Source organism: Anabrus simplex, chromosome 9 (genome assembly GCF_040414725.1).
Source record: "Anabrus simplex isolate iqAnaSimp1 chromosome 9, ASM4041472v1, whole genome shotgun sequence".
In the NCBI taxonomy this organism is placed as follows: Eukaryota; Metazoa; Arthropoda; class Insecta; order Orthoptera; family Tettigoniidae; genus Anabrus; species Anabrus simplex.
In genome coordinates this window covers 66,235,639-66,249,733 of record NC_090273.1, presented here as the reverse complement: position 1 = coordinate 66,249,733, position 14,095 = coordinate 66,235,639, and the positions used below count along the sequence as shown (strand labels likewise).

The window sequence follows — 14,095 nt, the reverse complement described above, 5'->3', positions numbered from 1 at the left end:
ATTTACAATTGGCTTTATGTCGCACCGACGCAGATAGGTTTTATGGTGACGATGGGATAGGAAAGGGTTAGGAGTGGGAAGGGAGCGACCGTGGCCTTAATTAAGGTACAACCCCAGCATTTTCCTGGTGTGAAAATGGGAAACTACGTTAAACCATATTCAGGGCTACTGACAGGGAGGGGGGAGGTAGAACTCCCGCATGCAAGCTGATAACTGACACATTGCTCCCTCGAAGAATTACTTTTTCTTCTTGATCCTTTTTGGACTTCTTTGACGTTTATAATTCTTATATTATGGGCCATACTGAATATCTTGTTATGCAATTTAAAGTTCATATCTATGAAATTCGATTATTGTTGACTGAATATATTGTAAAAGAGCGGGATATAAATACTCAGGCATACATTATTTTATTTTATTTCGGGGTTGAACCGTGTTGTAGTTGTCTGCACATCACGTACAGTTTGCCGACGTTTCTAATACATTGCAGTATTCTTTGTCAAGGCGACTGAAATACCCCTACTCGATCCGAGGTAATCAGTCTCCCAGGCAGAAATTTACACTACTAGAGTGGTCCTGACCTTGGCCTTTTATATCCTAGCCTTTCTGGCTGACGTAAGCCCTGGCTGTCTCGTGAGTATTCTGGAAAATATGTGTCACAGCCAGGTAGTGGGGACTTGCCCGCGCTGTTATGTAATGAGGTTTCGGCCCTTGTGTTTATGTTGTGGTCTGTATGTCTTAAACTATGAATGATAGGCATCCAGGAATTACTGATTTTATATCCTTCTTCCAAATTTATGTTGTTTGGATGTTTCTTGATTTCTATAGCCTCGCGGATTTTCCTTTTCAGATTCCAAGGGATAGCTGCTAGGTCTTGGTCTTGTCAAATGATATTCCGTGCCTTGTTTCGTAGGAATGCTGGGCTACCGCTGAAATATCTGTGTTTTGGTTCTTGGTGTGACGGATATGTTCTTTTTAGGCATACAGGTTACTATATATTCTCACCAGTGTGATTCATCACGGCATTCAACTACCAAACATACAACAACGAATCACATATAAAGGATGTTGTTAGTTATACTAGTAGAATTATATTGTTAGTTGCTTTCCTGAAGGAAATGGACCATTGACTCTGCCAGTTAAACTATAGGATTATACAACATGCAAGATACATTCAAGGGCAGTGGAAAACCCAATTTCATTAATTTGTTCCGTTGATGATCGGATTTCTCACACTGGAAAAAAACATGGTTGGTTGTACCGACTAGTTTACCACATTCACAGATCTTCGATTCGACAACCTTCATTCAAAATACATGTTCAAGAGTACCAGCATGATTGAGTCTTATTATCATGGTTATGTGTCGTCTTGTGCTCGAAGAATTACATTATTATCTTCCTAGTTCTTACTTCGCTATGCGCAGTAAACCCAGAGAAGTTTTCCGAAGTGCTCCGATTATTTTCTTACAGCGCTATGCTAAACTATTGCTCCCTCAGGAGCTAGACTCTTGTATCAAGTATGGGTGCATGCAGTGACATTACGAAGGATGAATATTGATTAAAGTGTGAGTCGCTTAGCAACCTCCTAAGTACTGAATGTTTTCCGGTTTAGGGTAAGTCTTCTCCTGCAATTATTGGAGTGATCATTTAATTAATTAATTTTATGATTACTTGAAGTTGGCTGAACTTTGAGACATAGCAATGTGTCATGATTCACAGGCAGGTAATTCCGGAGAGAATACAACATAAATGAAGCAAATAGGTCCAGTAGAAGGAACGGACGGATTTGCCAAAGCTATTTTTGGAAGATTATGTGGAGCTCATCATTTTTCGCCTGGCCTTGCTTGTTTCTGTTATCAGAATTATGGTAAAGAAATGAAATACCATAGAATTTAGAGTATGTCTAAGCCCCGTGATTACATCAGGTTCACGCAAAAAATAAACATGTGTAGTTCATTTTGCAAACTTGATGTGTCAATAACATGACTACAATGGAAAATTTTGTTAAACATATGTATGGTTTCATTAAAAAAAACCGTTATATTATGATTACTTAAATGGTTAAAAGTTCAATTTCCGTTCTTTAACGACACTTTCCATTGTATCCGCCTCTGAAGTGTAATGGTTAGCGCTACTAAGTGCCACTCTCGGAGGCCCGTTACCGTAAAACTTTGAGATTGGCAGAGAGGTAGTTTGTTGTTAAAAAGGTACATGCAACTCACCTCCAATGGGGTTTTGCCTGAAATAATCTTCACCACCTCGGTACGAATTTACAATTAATTTCCAATGTTTTCAAGTTGGTCACAATTTTAAGACTTGACATGGGGTTTAAGATGTGATTTCCTTCCTGCTGCAACGCTTTAATCCTACAAAAATTCCACCAAAGATGACTGCAATTTGAACGCCGGTTAAGAGTTGTGTGCGTCAGTGCAACCCGGTAATATGAATGGATTTTACTGCCCATATTAAGATTTATTTCCTTATGGCTCCTTTTCAATCTCTCTGACACAGGCTTCATTCGTGAGTAAAATATTACCATAAAATTGAAAAATGGTTCTTTACGATGCCTTTAAAAGAGCTCGTATTTCTCACCCAAGGAAGTTCATTTTTCCTCTCTTGATTTTAAACCTCAACTGAGGTCAGTTATTATATAAATAAGTAACCCGCAATTGGAATACTTTATTCGAAAGACACTGGCCGAAGAGTTACGACAGGTAGTACGACCAGTAAAAGAGGTTGAAAACAGCAAAGGTCAAGGGAAAACCCAGGCGGGACATCTCATCCATGCGGCGTGCACGGATCTTGTTTGGTGGTAGAGGTGTGCACCGAACTTCCGGGACAGCCACTGCATTCTCTGCACATTTTTTCTGTAACATGAAACACACAATAACATATCATTTAATGTTGTCGTAGAACGAATATAAGACCAAGTGTGAGGACTCAGCCATTATAACATGGTAGTCTGTGGTTCCGCCACTGCAAGCGCTGCAAGCGATTATATCCAACCGTTGCCTACGCTATAACGTAGGCAACGTATCCAACACGTGCTCCAGTAGTTCCGGCAAGCCGGATATAGAAAAGTGGGATACGTTACTGTGAGAGATATTTTAGTGAATAAATTGAATTTTCTTTGCTTTCAATTCCTAAACTCAGTCCATTGTGTGTTGTGTACTCCAAGCATGTATCTTATGTGGCTTGATTAATTTAATAGTTCAGCATGCCGTACTGCTTTATGCCTGGCTGTAAGTTGATGGTATGCGATTATTTCACCACCGAAGGATAGAAATCAATTTAAAAACTGGGCCGGTGCTATTCCATGGAAGGATACTGAGTTAACGCGTAATTGCAGAATTTTCATCTTCATTTCTCTGATGATTTGATAGTAAAATCAGATAATTCTATACCTAATGAAGAGAAAGTGGATATCTCTCGTGTGTGAGATCGTTGCTAATCACTGTTCTAAATTTATTAAGTGTTCGCCCTGTGCCCACTCTCTACGTGAGAATAATCAGAGTAAAATTTCAGTTCTCATTGAAATAAAAGACTATTTTTCAAGCAACAAGGAAGAGCTTTTAACGCGTCCTTAGAAATGTGTGTGTGACACTCTTTTCCACTCCGAGAAAGTAATTAATGGAAAAGAGAACTCAAAATCGATGTGGAGGGAAATATTTCTTTGATCGTATCGATTCCATAGAAAAAAGTTCTGTGGATTCTTCGGGAGCTGGCTGTTGTCTTCAACATGTTATGGATATAATACACAGACTTGTTTATCATTATCTGAAGTGCCGAATTTTCTGCAGAACGAAGGAAATTCGGCGAGATTTACAATCACGAACATCCGCCAAATCTTCACGCAAGCTATCGAAAGTCCAGTAACCGACAAATTAAGCCGGTAAGTAGAGTATTACCTTTAAATATTCTATGGGTGTTTGTTTTAATCTGGTATGAGTTATGCGATATTTATCTGTATATGTAAAATTCAGTAAACTGTGCTTTCCGCAACATGTGTTCAAGGCCGTAGCTCTTATTTCCATGTAGGACTTTTTCCATTGTACCCTGCCGTGGTATTTTAATTGTAATCTCTCATTGTTTTTTTAAAAAAGACAGAGTATATACTTATCAGTTACGGAGTAATACGTTTCCTCCGGCATCATTCCTAAGACCAGCTGATCGGTACTGTGGAGCTTGCCCACTCTAGCGCTGCCTGGCGGGGCACGCTTGAACTCGAAGAGTCCTCACACTTGTTCTTATATTCTTCATAGTTGTCGTCTAATAAATAATGTTCGGAAACTTATCTAAAATATTACATTATCACCACCTGTTACCACAAGAAAGCGCGATTCAGATGCTGACAGGACTTTGAGGCAGATAATCGAGAAATGTCATGAGTTTTATGTCCCTGCCTTTTTTGTTTGCTTCCGTTACTACAGAAAGGCCTTTGATTGTGTTATGCTGGACAAGTTGTGGCTGGTGTTAAAGGAATTTGAGGTTCCAAACATTTAATATCGTTATTGAATGGTCTCTATAAAAAACCATGCAGAAACCATGAAGGTGGATCGTGATCTCTCAGACATTTTCAATATGACAAATGGAGTATTTATTTATTTATTTTATTTATTTATTGTCTTGTTTTATATGGCGGGACTCAGGCTATGAAGCCTGCTATTCTGTCCGACCATACATACACCTACATGAAGAGTTAAATATACACTAAATTGTCTACAGTTTAATATCTTAAGGTAGCAATTAAATGTTTTAATTAATCTAATACTTAGCTATGATCTAATCCTACTATGTTATAAGAAATTATTATTATTTATTAACCAGGTTTGACAGAGTTTCTTAAAGCGGAGGTGGTTTGACACGCTCCTAATTTCAGCAGGTAGGGAATTCCAAATTCGGCTGGCGGCGACTATAAATGATCTACTGTAGCCAGTTGAGCGGTGAATGGGAATGCTTAGTACTGAGGTGGATGATGATCTGGTAGAAATACTAGAAGGAGATGCTAGGTAATGGAATTGTGTGGCAAGGTATTCAGGTGTGTTAAGGTTCAGTATACGATGTAACAGGGAAAGAGTGTGTAAATTCCGTCGCTCTCTTAAGCGTAGCCATGAAAGCCTAGCAAATGCGGGAGAAATATGGCTAAATCTTGGTATATCTGAAATAAATCGAACGCATGCGTTATGTGCCTTTTGGAGCTTGATGGAAAGTGAGGTATTCAGGTTACTGTATACTACGTCACAGTAGTCGAATATTGGCATTACTATACTTTGGATAAGCAGTTTTCTTACATTTTGGGGGAGTAAATCTCTGAGTTTTTTAAGGGAATGTAAGGAATAAAACACTCGCTGACATATACCTGTTACATGATCGTTCCAACTAAGGTTTTTATCCATTATCATCCCTAAGTTTTTAACTGTTTCTTTGAATTGTAACTGAGTGCCTCTTAATGTTACTGAGTGGGTATGGATGAGTAAGGCAAGGTTGTATATTATTTTCTCAATTATACAACATCTATGCAGAGTGTGTCTTCAAGAGAGCTCTCGATGGCTTGAATGGTGGAATTTCGATTGGCGGCAGAAAAATTAGCAACCTGCGATTTGCAGATGACACTTCCCTTATAGGTGGAAGTGAAGAGGAACTTACTGACCCCGTTTACAAGTGTGAAGAATATTAGCCTTCAACATGGTCTAGAGATAAACATGGAAAGGACCAAACTAATGGCAGTTGATCGGCAAGGTCAAATCTAACTTATAGGATATCTAAAGGACCTGGAGATAGTAAAGGAATTTGTATACCTTCGGTCAGTCATCAATGAACGGAAAGCTATAAAAAAAGAGGTCAAAAGACGTATTATTCTATGTCGTGCTGCAATGGTTAAATGCACTAAGATCTGGCAGAACCGGGCAATACCAAAAGCTACGAAGATGCGCTTGGTGGAATCGCTGGTGTTCTCAGCCTTTTTTTTACGGGTGTGGGACATGGACCGTGAATGCTAGAGACAAAAATCGAATTGATACTTTTGAGATGTAGTGTTGGCCCGCCTCTGTGGTGTAGTGCTTAGTGTGATTAGCTGCCACCCCCAGAGGCCCGGGTTCGATTCCCGGCTCTGCCACGAAATTTGAAAAGTGGTAAGAGGGCTTGAAATGGCTCCACTCAGCCTCGGGAATCAACTGAGTAGAGGTGGGTTCGATTCCCACCTCAGCCATCCTGGAAGTGGTTTTCCGTGGTTTCACACTTCTCCTCCAGACAAATGCCGGGATGGTACATAACTTAAGGCCACGGCCGCTTCCTTCCCTCTTCCTTGTGTATCCTTTCCAATCTCCCCCCCCCCCGCAGGGCCCCTGTTGAGCATAGCAGGTGAGGCCGCCTGGGTGAGGTACTGGTCACCCTCCCCAGTTGTATATCCCCAACCCAGAGTCTGAAGCTTCAGGACACTGACCTTGAGGCGGTAGAGGTGGGTTCCCTCGCTGAGTCCGCGGGAAAAACCGACCTTGGAAGGCAAACGGATTAAGAAAGAAGGAAGGAAAGAGATGTGGTGTTGGCAGAGAATGCTGCGTGTACCCTGGACGGAAAGAAGAACCAATGTTTTCATTCTGAATGAGCTGAGGATGAAGAAAAGTATGTCCTCCAGTGTGAGTGAGTGAGTGAGTGTTACATCCAGTTCCTTGGCCAAATTTTCAAAAGAGAATGAGCGAACTTGGAACAGACCATTTTGCAAGACAAAATTTAAGCCAGTAGAGCACAATGCAGAGCCATTACCATACCTAAAATAGGAAGGGCAGTTGACTGCATCAATTACAGAACACTATCAATATTAACACACGCCTCCAAGATACGAATACTCCTTAACATAGTTAAGAACAGAATAAAAGGAAAAGTAGATACGTATGTTGGAGAAGACCAATTTGGATTTAGAGAAGGTAGAGGAACAAGAGAAGCAATTCTGGCCTTACGCATGTTATTGGAGAGAAGGATGGAAATGAATAGAACGACTTATCTTACCTTCATTAACTTAGAAAAAGCTTTTGACAATGTGAACTGGGAACTAGTGTTTAGAACTATGAGGAAAATAGGACTGGACTGGAAGGATAGAAGAATGATTAATCAACTATATCTGAACCAAAGCACAAATATAATCATCAGTTAGGTAGAAGAAAAGGCCAGGATTAGGAAAGGAGTTAGACAAGGTTGTCCCCTATCACCGTATTTATTTGATGTGTTAATTGAGGAAGCTATTCAGATCATGAAGGAAAAGACAAAGGGAATAAAAATCAAAGGTGAAAGGATACATTGTATCAGATTTGCAGATGACATCGTATTAATTGCAGACTCAGAAAAAGAAGTGAATAGTATGCTGAAAGTCCTCTCAGGCACTCTTAAACTATGGAAATTAAAAGTAAACAAACGGAAAACGAAAGTAATGGTAGTACGGAAAAATATGGAAGAAATTAAAACCAATATCAAAATTGATGGCGTCAGAATTGATCAGGTCAAACAATTCTGTTATCTTGGTAGTATGATAACAGAGGATAATAAATGCTTTCTGGAAGTAAAGAGAAGAATAGCATTGGCAAAACAGGCATTTATGAGCAGGAAAAACATTTTAACCAGCACACACATGAATATAGATGTCAGAAAATCCTTTGCAGAATCATTTGTATGGAGTACACTTCAGTATGAAAGTGAGAGTTGGACTCTGGGTAAATTAGAAAGGAATCGACTTGAAGCTGCTGAAATGTGGATATGGCGGAAAATGACCAGAACGAGCTGGACGGAAAGAAAAACCAACCTGGAAGTCTTAAGGGGAGTTAAAGAAGAGTGAAGATTTTTAAACGAAATGGAAAACAGTAAATTAAAATTTATTGGACATGTCATCAGACACAATACTTTCATCACTAACATACTTGAAGGGAAAGTGCTGGGAAAGAAAGGGAGAGGAAGACCAAGGATGAAGTATTTGGACATCAAGAAGAGGTTAGGTTGTGTCAATTACATGGAACTGAAACGAACAGCCAATGAAAGAAAAGAGTGGTTGCATCGACAAGGCATTAGCCTTTAGAATATTGATTGAAAGCACAAGGAAGAACAGAGCAAGTAGTTGGTTATGTCAGGCGAAGAAGTTCATTGGCCTGCCTCATCAGATCATGCTAAAGAAAGCTGAAAACCGCTCTGGATGAAGGCACCTCTTCAAGGCTGCAAATCAGAAATGATAAGAGTTATGAGTTCTCGACGCTCAGTAATGTGTAAAACGACCAAAAATGATGCAGTTGGAATGGCGAAATTTTCTATAGCAAGAGAATGTTCACTTTTCTAACAGAGATTTTGTTTTCAAGAAAACCTTTTAATTGTGTACATACATACATAAAGGGGATAAATAACGCTATTTACGTGACAGTGTGACGTATCGTGACTAGCTGTAGTACTCGGTGCTGCTCAGGTACTTTTTGAAATGTGTCTCCTGGGGATATGGGTACTTACCGCCAAGATACTCAACAACGTACTACGTGTTTCGAAATACTGTAGCTTACCATTCCGGCTGCCAAGGACAGTTCCTCCGCATCCGACGCGCGGGATCCAGTTTTGCCGTTGACAGCCTCCGAGGCCTTCTTGCCGGGCTCAGGGGTCCTTCTCCACATGTAGTTGACGAAGGTGAACTCCAGCAAGGCGCAGAACACAAAGGCTGAAAGAAGAGAGCAAGGTTCATTTTTTGGCTCTCTGTCAGTCTGGTCGTGTGATTAGCGGGAGAAATGTTGCTAACATGCAAGTTACGCTAGTGTTATATTACGAACATTTGCTGCTAACATCTGTTGCTAAGTCGTGTCGACAAAACCTTGTTGGTAACATTCGCTATAAACACGACTCTAAGCGCCACTGTTATTTCAGTGAACCTTTTATAGATATCTTGGTTACAATTTGAGTTATAGCTTACGAAGGTGGAGCATATTATTACTTCATCATAGCAATTCTAAAATTAATGAAATTTCTGGTGATTGAGAAAATAGTACTTTTTAAATTGAACACTGCATTAGGCGCGTCCTAAAGGTAGCATCAACACTCGCGTAGTATCTGAGAGATACATAAGTTCAGTTTATCTACACAACCCTTATATAGTTTGTGGAAGATGGAAACCAACATAAAATGCACTTCAAGGTTTATTTATAACATATAAATAATCCACAGTAGAGTTTTCCACCTATTCAATACTAAGTTGTATTTACAATATTTACATTAGATGGGACTAGTTTCAACCCTACTCGGGGTCATCATCAGCCATATTAAAACATACACAAAATATATGGTGAAATCCTAAAACATATTTTCTAGCAGTAAAAGTCTTATGAATGATATAATTTTACAATATGAAGTGTAAAGTTAAAAATGTCATGATTGTTCCGTGTTGAATAGGTGGATCCTTCCTTCTATTTAATATTGTATAATATGTAATGAAATATTACATGTGATGTAGGTGAATAATAATTAATACAAGTACATTATTCATGCTAAGAATTCTGGAACAAAAGTACAAATAAGGATCTCCGTGTTGTTAAAATTTATAGACTCTGAAATTCAGTAGGTCCTGGTGATACATAACGGTTGTGTACCGAGTGCTATGGCAATAAGAATGAACACAAAGTAAACTGACACATATATAAAAATATATTGTATAATGTACTTGTATTAATTATTACTCACCTATATCACACGTAATATTTCATTTCCATTTGCAACATTTCAACTACACTTCATATTGTAAAATTATATTTTTCATAAGACTCTTACTGATAGAAAACATGTTTTAGGATTTCACCATATATTTTGTGTATGTTTTAATATGGATGATGTTGACCCCGAGTAGGGTTGAAACTAGTCCCATGTAATGTAAATATTGTAAATACAACTTAGTATTGAATAGGTGGAAAACTCTATTGTGCATTATTTATATGTTATCTCAGTTCAATACGAACCAACAATATGAAGTTCATAACTCTTCATTATTTACAACATATCCATTCAAATACTGAGAAAGGGTGCCGGAAAATTTGAAACATTTAAACTAATTATCTGGTTGTTCTTTTCACAGTCTTCAGGTTACTAAGATCGCAGCGTTACTGATTAGGCAAAGAACTCATGTGCAATCGGACGTCTGTTAAGAAAAAAGCTGTACGTAACACGCAGGATCGTATTGCTAAAATCTTACATAGGTACAATGTTCGAACTGTATTTGGAACTTCAGTTAAGATTAGGCAACTCCTGCTACCAAGTAAAGGATGCTTTGCCTAAATTGCAATAACTTGGTATCTACAGAGTTCCCTGTACTTGTAGCAAGGTTTATACTGGGCAGACTTCGAGAACGATATGTACTCGCATTAAGGAACATACCAGGTGTATGAGACTCAACCAACCTGATAAATCAGCTGTCGCTGATCATGTCTTAACACCTGGTCAAGATGTCATGTTCCAAGGAGTGGATGTTCTTGCCCGTATGAAACAATATCGCCTCAGAATCATCAGGGAGGCGGTTGAAATACATAAACACCCAGATAATTTCAACCGCAATACAGGCTACAACCTCAGTGAATCATGGCTACCTACAGTATTATCAGAACCATTAGAAAATGATGTTTTACTGTTGCCATTCATTGCCCTACCAGGGCTAAAATGGCGTCCCTATTATATCTTAGGGCACCATTTTAAGTTCTTTGTAGCTTTCTCTTAGGAACCTTTAATGCGTCGTGTTTCATTTTTCTGTCTTATCCTGATGAAGAAAGACAAGGTTCCGTTTGAAACGCGTTGAGATTATTTATAATATAGTTCATTACAACGACATGAAAGATATAGACTGCTAAACATACTCGTTACAGCGCCCCTGGTTGAAGCACAGCGAACTAACTTTTGCCTGTAACTGTCATGGCGGCTGCCACTTCTTGGCCTTGACAGTTAGCCCTTATCAGTTCAATGAATTGATGAGATTATAGTGTATATTATTGCAATTTAAAGATTTATTTAAAAATAAACGCGACATTTTCAAACATGCTTAATGTTGAATTGATGTTATAGTGAAATAAGCGCAGTGAATATGGGGAGCATTTGCTTGGTTAAAACAAGAATTATGTATGTAGAAGGATGGATAATTCGGCGTCATGCACTAACAATAAAGTCCTTCACTACAAAGACATCTTATACGTACAGCAGTTCATTAAGGAATTCACACGCGTAGAGAAAGATACCACTGCCTTTTCATGACATACATTCAGTGTCATTCTGGTATAATTTTTGAATTTTGCTTCTTGGTCTGGTTTATTATGTTTTATGCTTTTTGCTACTTATGGCTACTTTCTAAGAACTGCTGTGCAACATGCAGCACATACGTCCGTTGGTTGAGGTGTAGAATACCTCTACGACATCCTCTGCCTGTCGTAAGGGGCCACTAAATAGGGTAACCCCAGATTCTAAAGTTGAGTCAACCGGATCCCTGGTTGAGTGCAGCATTTCTTCCACATACGGTATCCTACCAGCTTTACCATTATAATATTTCTACCGGACCTCTCTTGGTCAAACCTCGCCTGACTTCATTCTACTGAATTCATAGCCTACATTTATTTATTTATTTATTTATTTATTTATTTATTTATTTATTTATTTATTTATTTATTTATTTATTTAGTTTAACCTTGCACACCTTCTCAAAGACCGTACTCCATCACACAACAACTTCTCCAGATCCTTTCTATGGCAGATTCAGAGGAAATAAGCATATGTTTTGCCTGCAAGTGTCATGGCTGCCAGTGGTTCAAGTAGATGCAAAGATGGCCGTCAGATTAGCAGTCTACGTTTTTAAGGTCGTTGGTTCACTACACGGCATAAACCTAAAATATACATCATGAATAGTTACACGGACCGTGAAAGTCTAAATGATAATATCATTATTATCATAAGAAACGTGTTTCAATCCAGAATTTCGATAACATGGCATCTCGTAAAATTTATTGGAACTGAAGGAGGATTTAATACTTATCATGAACCATCTTTGTACTTACCTGTACAAGTGCCCATCCACACGTCTATAGCTTTCACGTAGCTCACTTGCGGCAGTCCGCTCTGGATACCTGAGGAACAAAGTAACGCTGGTTAGCACTTCCTTTAACTTAATCACATACTTGCTTAAACTGTCTATAAACAGGGCATTATTAAACACTTTATCTTACATGATTTAATTTACTGTTACAAATCGGTCACGATTCAGATAGTATAAATAAGATATGAATGTAATGTCAACTATCTCCAGACATGTTAATGATTTCCACAATCCGTTCCCATAATCATAAATGCCATTAAGGATGTGCAAAATAGTACATCTCCCTTTTTCGTGTGGGATAACCAAGGTAAAAGTTCAGCCTTACTCACGCAAGTTTATAACGTAGTAATCATGGCTGACGGTGAGCGAATGGACACTGCCATTGGTTGACGGCTTGTCCAATGAAATGTCGTTCCCATAATTCAATACAAGAAGAAATTATGACCAACCGGACCAACTTACGCGATGAAAAGACCTAAGAGTGAGGCAATGTAAAAGAATAACCATATGAAACAAATAAGATTAACAATATCCGGCTATGTTGAAGTATGGCAGTGACATTTCATAGGGCAAATCTTCGGGCGATGGCACAGTCCATTCGTGCCACCGCCAGCCACGATTATATAAGAACATGTTGAAATAGTTGAGACGTTTCGATGCAGTAATTACGATTCTAAATACTACAAACCATACAAAGAAAGTATTTTTCTAGCACTGGCATACCAACCACATTCCCGACCCCCTTGTACTCGGCGACGACATGAAAAAACAAAACGACTGAACTTCTTATTCACCAATAATTGAACTTGTAACATTAATAACGCATCCATCGCACGATGCCATGTCAATAGAATTAGATATGTTTTCTGTATCAACAATGGACAGATGCACTGCTGCCTAGATGTGGAGGCGCTATGTACGAAGAAAGACGTAGTTGGCTTTGCTGCTATCAATCGTATCATTTCCTGACAAGTAACCCACATAGAACGCCGTGGTGTACTAATGTGAAAAGAAAGGTAATTGTGGTCCAGGGCTAAGTACCCTAACATGTGAAAAGAAACGTAATTGTGGTCCAGGGCTAAGTATCCTAACATGTGAAAAGAGAGGTAATTGTGGTAGGGCTAAGTACCCTAACATGTGAAAAGGAAGGTAATTGTGGTCCAGGGCAAAGTGCCGTAATATGTGAAAAGGAAGGTAATTGTGGTCCAGGGCTAAGTATCCTAACATGTGAAAAGGAAGGTAATTGTGGTCCAGGGCTAAGTACCCTAACATGTGAAAAGGAAGGTAATTGTGGTCCAGGGCAAAGTGCCGTAATATGTGAAAAGGAAGGTAATTGTGGTCCAGGGCAAAGTACCCTAACATGTGAAAAGAAAGGTAATTGTGGTCCAGGGCTAAGTACCCTAACATGTGAAAAGAAAGGTAATAGTAGTCCAGGGCTAAGTACCCTAACATGCGAAAAGGAAGGTAATTGTGGTCCAGGGCTAAGTACCCTAACATGTGAAAAGGAGGGTAATTGTGGTCCAGGGCTAAGTATCCTAAATGTGAGAAGGAAGTTAATTGTGGTCCAGGGCAAAGTGCCGTAATATGTGAAAAGAAAGCTAATTGTGGTCCAGGGCTAAGTATCCTAACATGTGAAAAGAAAGGTAATTGTGGTCCAGGGCTAAGTACCCTAACATGTGAAAAGAAAGGTAATTGTGGTCCAGGGCTAAGTACCCTAACATGCGAAAAGAAAAGTAATTGTGGTCCAGGGCTAAGTACCCTAACATGTGAAAAGAAAGGTAATTTTGGTCCAGGGCTAAGTACCCTAACATGCGAAAAGGAAGGTAATTGTGGTCCAGGGCTAAGTACCCTAACATGTGAAAAGGAAGGTAATTGTGGTCCAGCGCTAAGTATCCTAAATATGAAAAGGAAGGTAATTGTCGTCCAGGGCAAAGTGCCGTAATATGTGAAAAGAAAGGTAATTGTGTTCCAGGGCTAAGTAACGTAATATGTGAAAAGAAAGGTAATTGTGGTCCA

General features: G+C 39.1%; 1 protein-coding gene across 1 annotated transcript in view; it reads right to left on the bottom strand.

Annotated features, from left to right (window-relative positions):
• Positions 1 to 2,705: 2,705 nt before the first annotated feature.
• The window catches only part of LOC136881313 (glycine receptor subunit alphaZ1-like), a 430,471-nt gene continuing 419,081 nt past the window's right edge, over positions 2,706 to 14,095 (bottom strand). Inside the window, exons 9-11 of the mRNA XM_068229152.1 lie at positions 12,042 to 12,110; positions 8,532 to 8,683; positions 2,706 to 2,867 (exon numbers count right to left, since the gene is read on the bottom strand). Coding sequence (XP_068085253.1) covers positions 2,706 to 2,867; positions 8,532 to 8,683; positions 12,042 to 12,110 — 383 coding nt within the window. The remainder of the gene's footprint in view (positions 2,868 to 8,531; positions 8,684 to 12,041; positions 12,111 to 14,095) is intronic.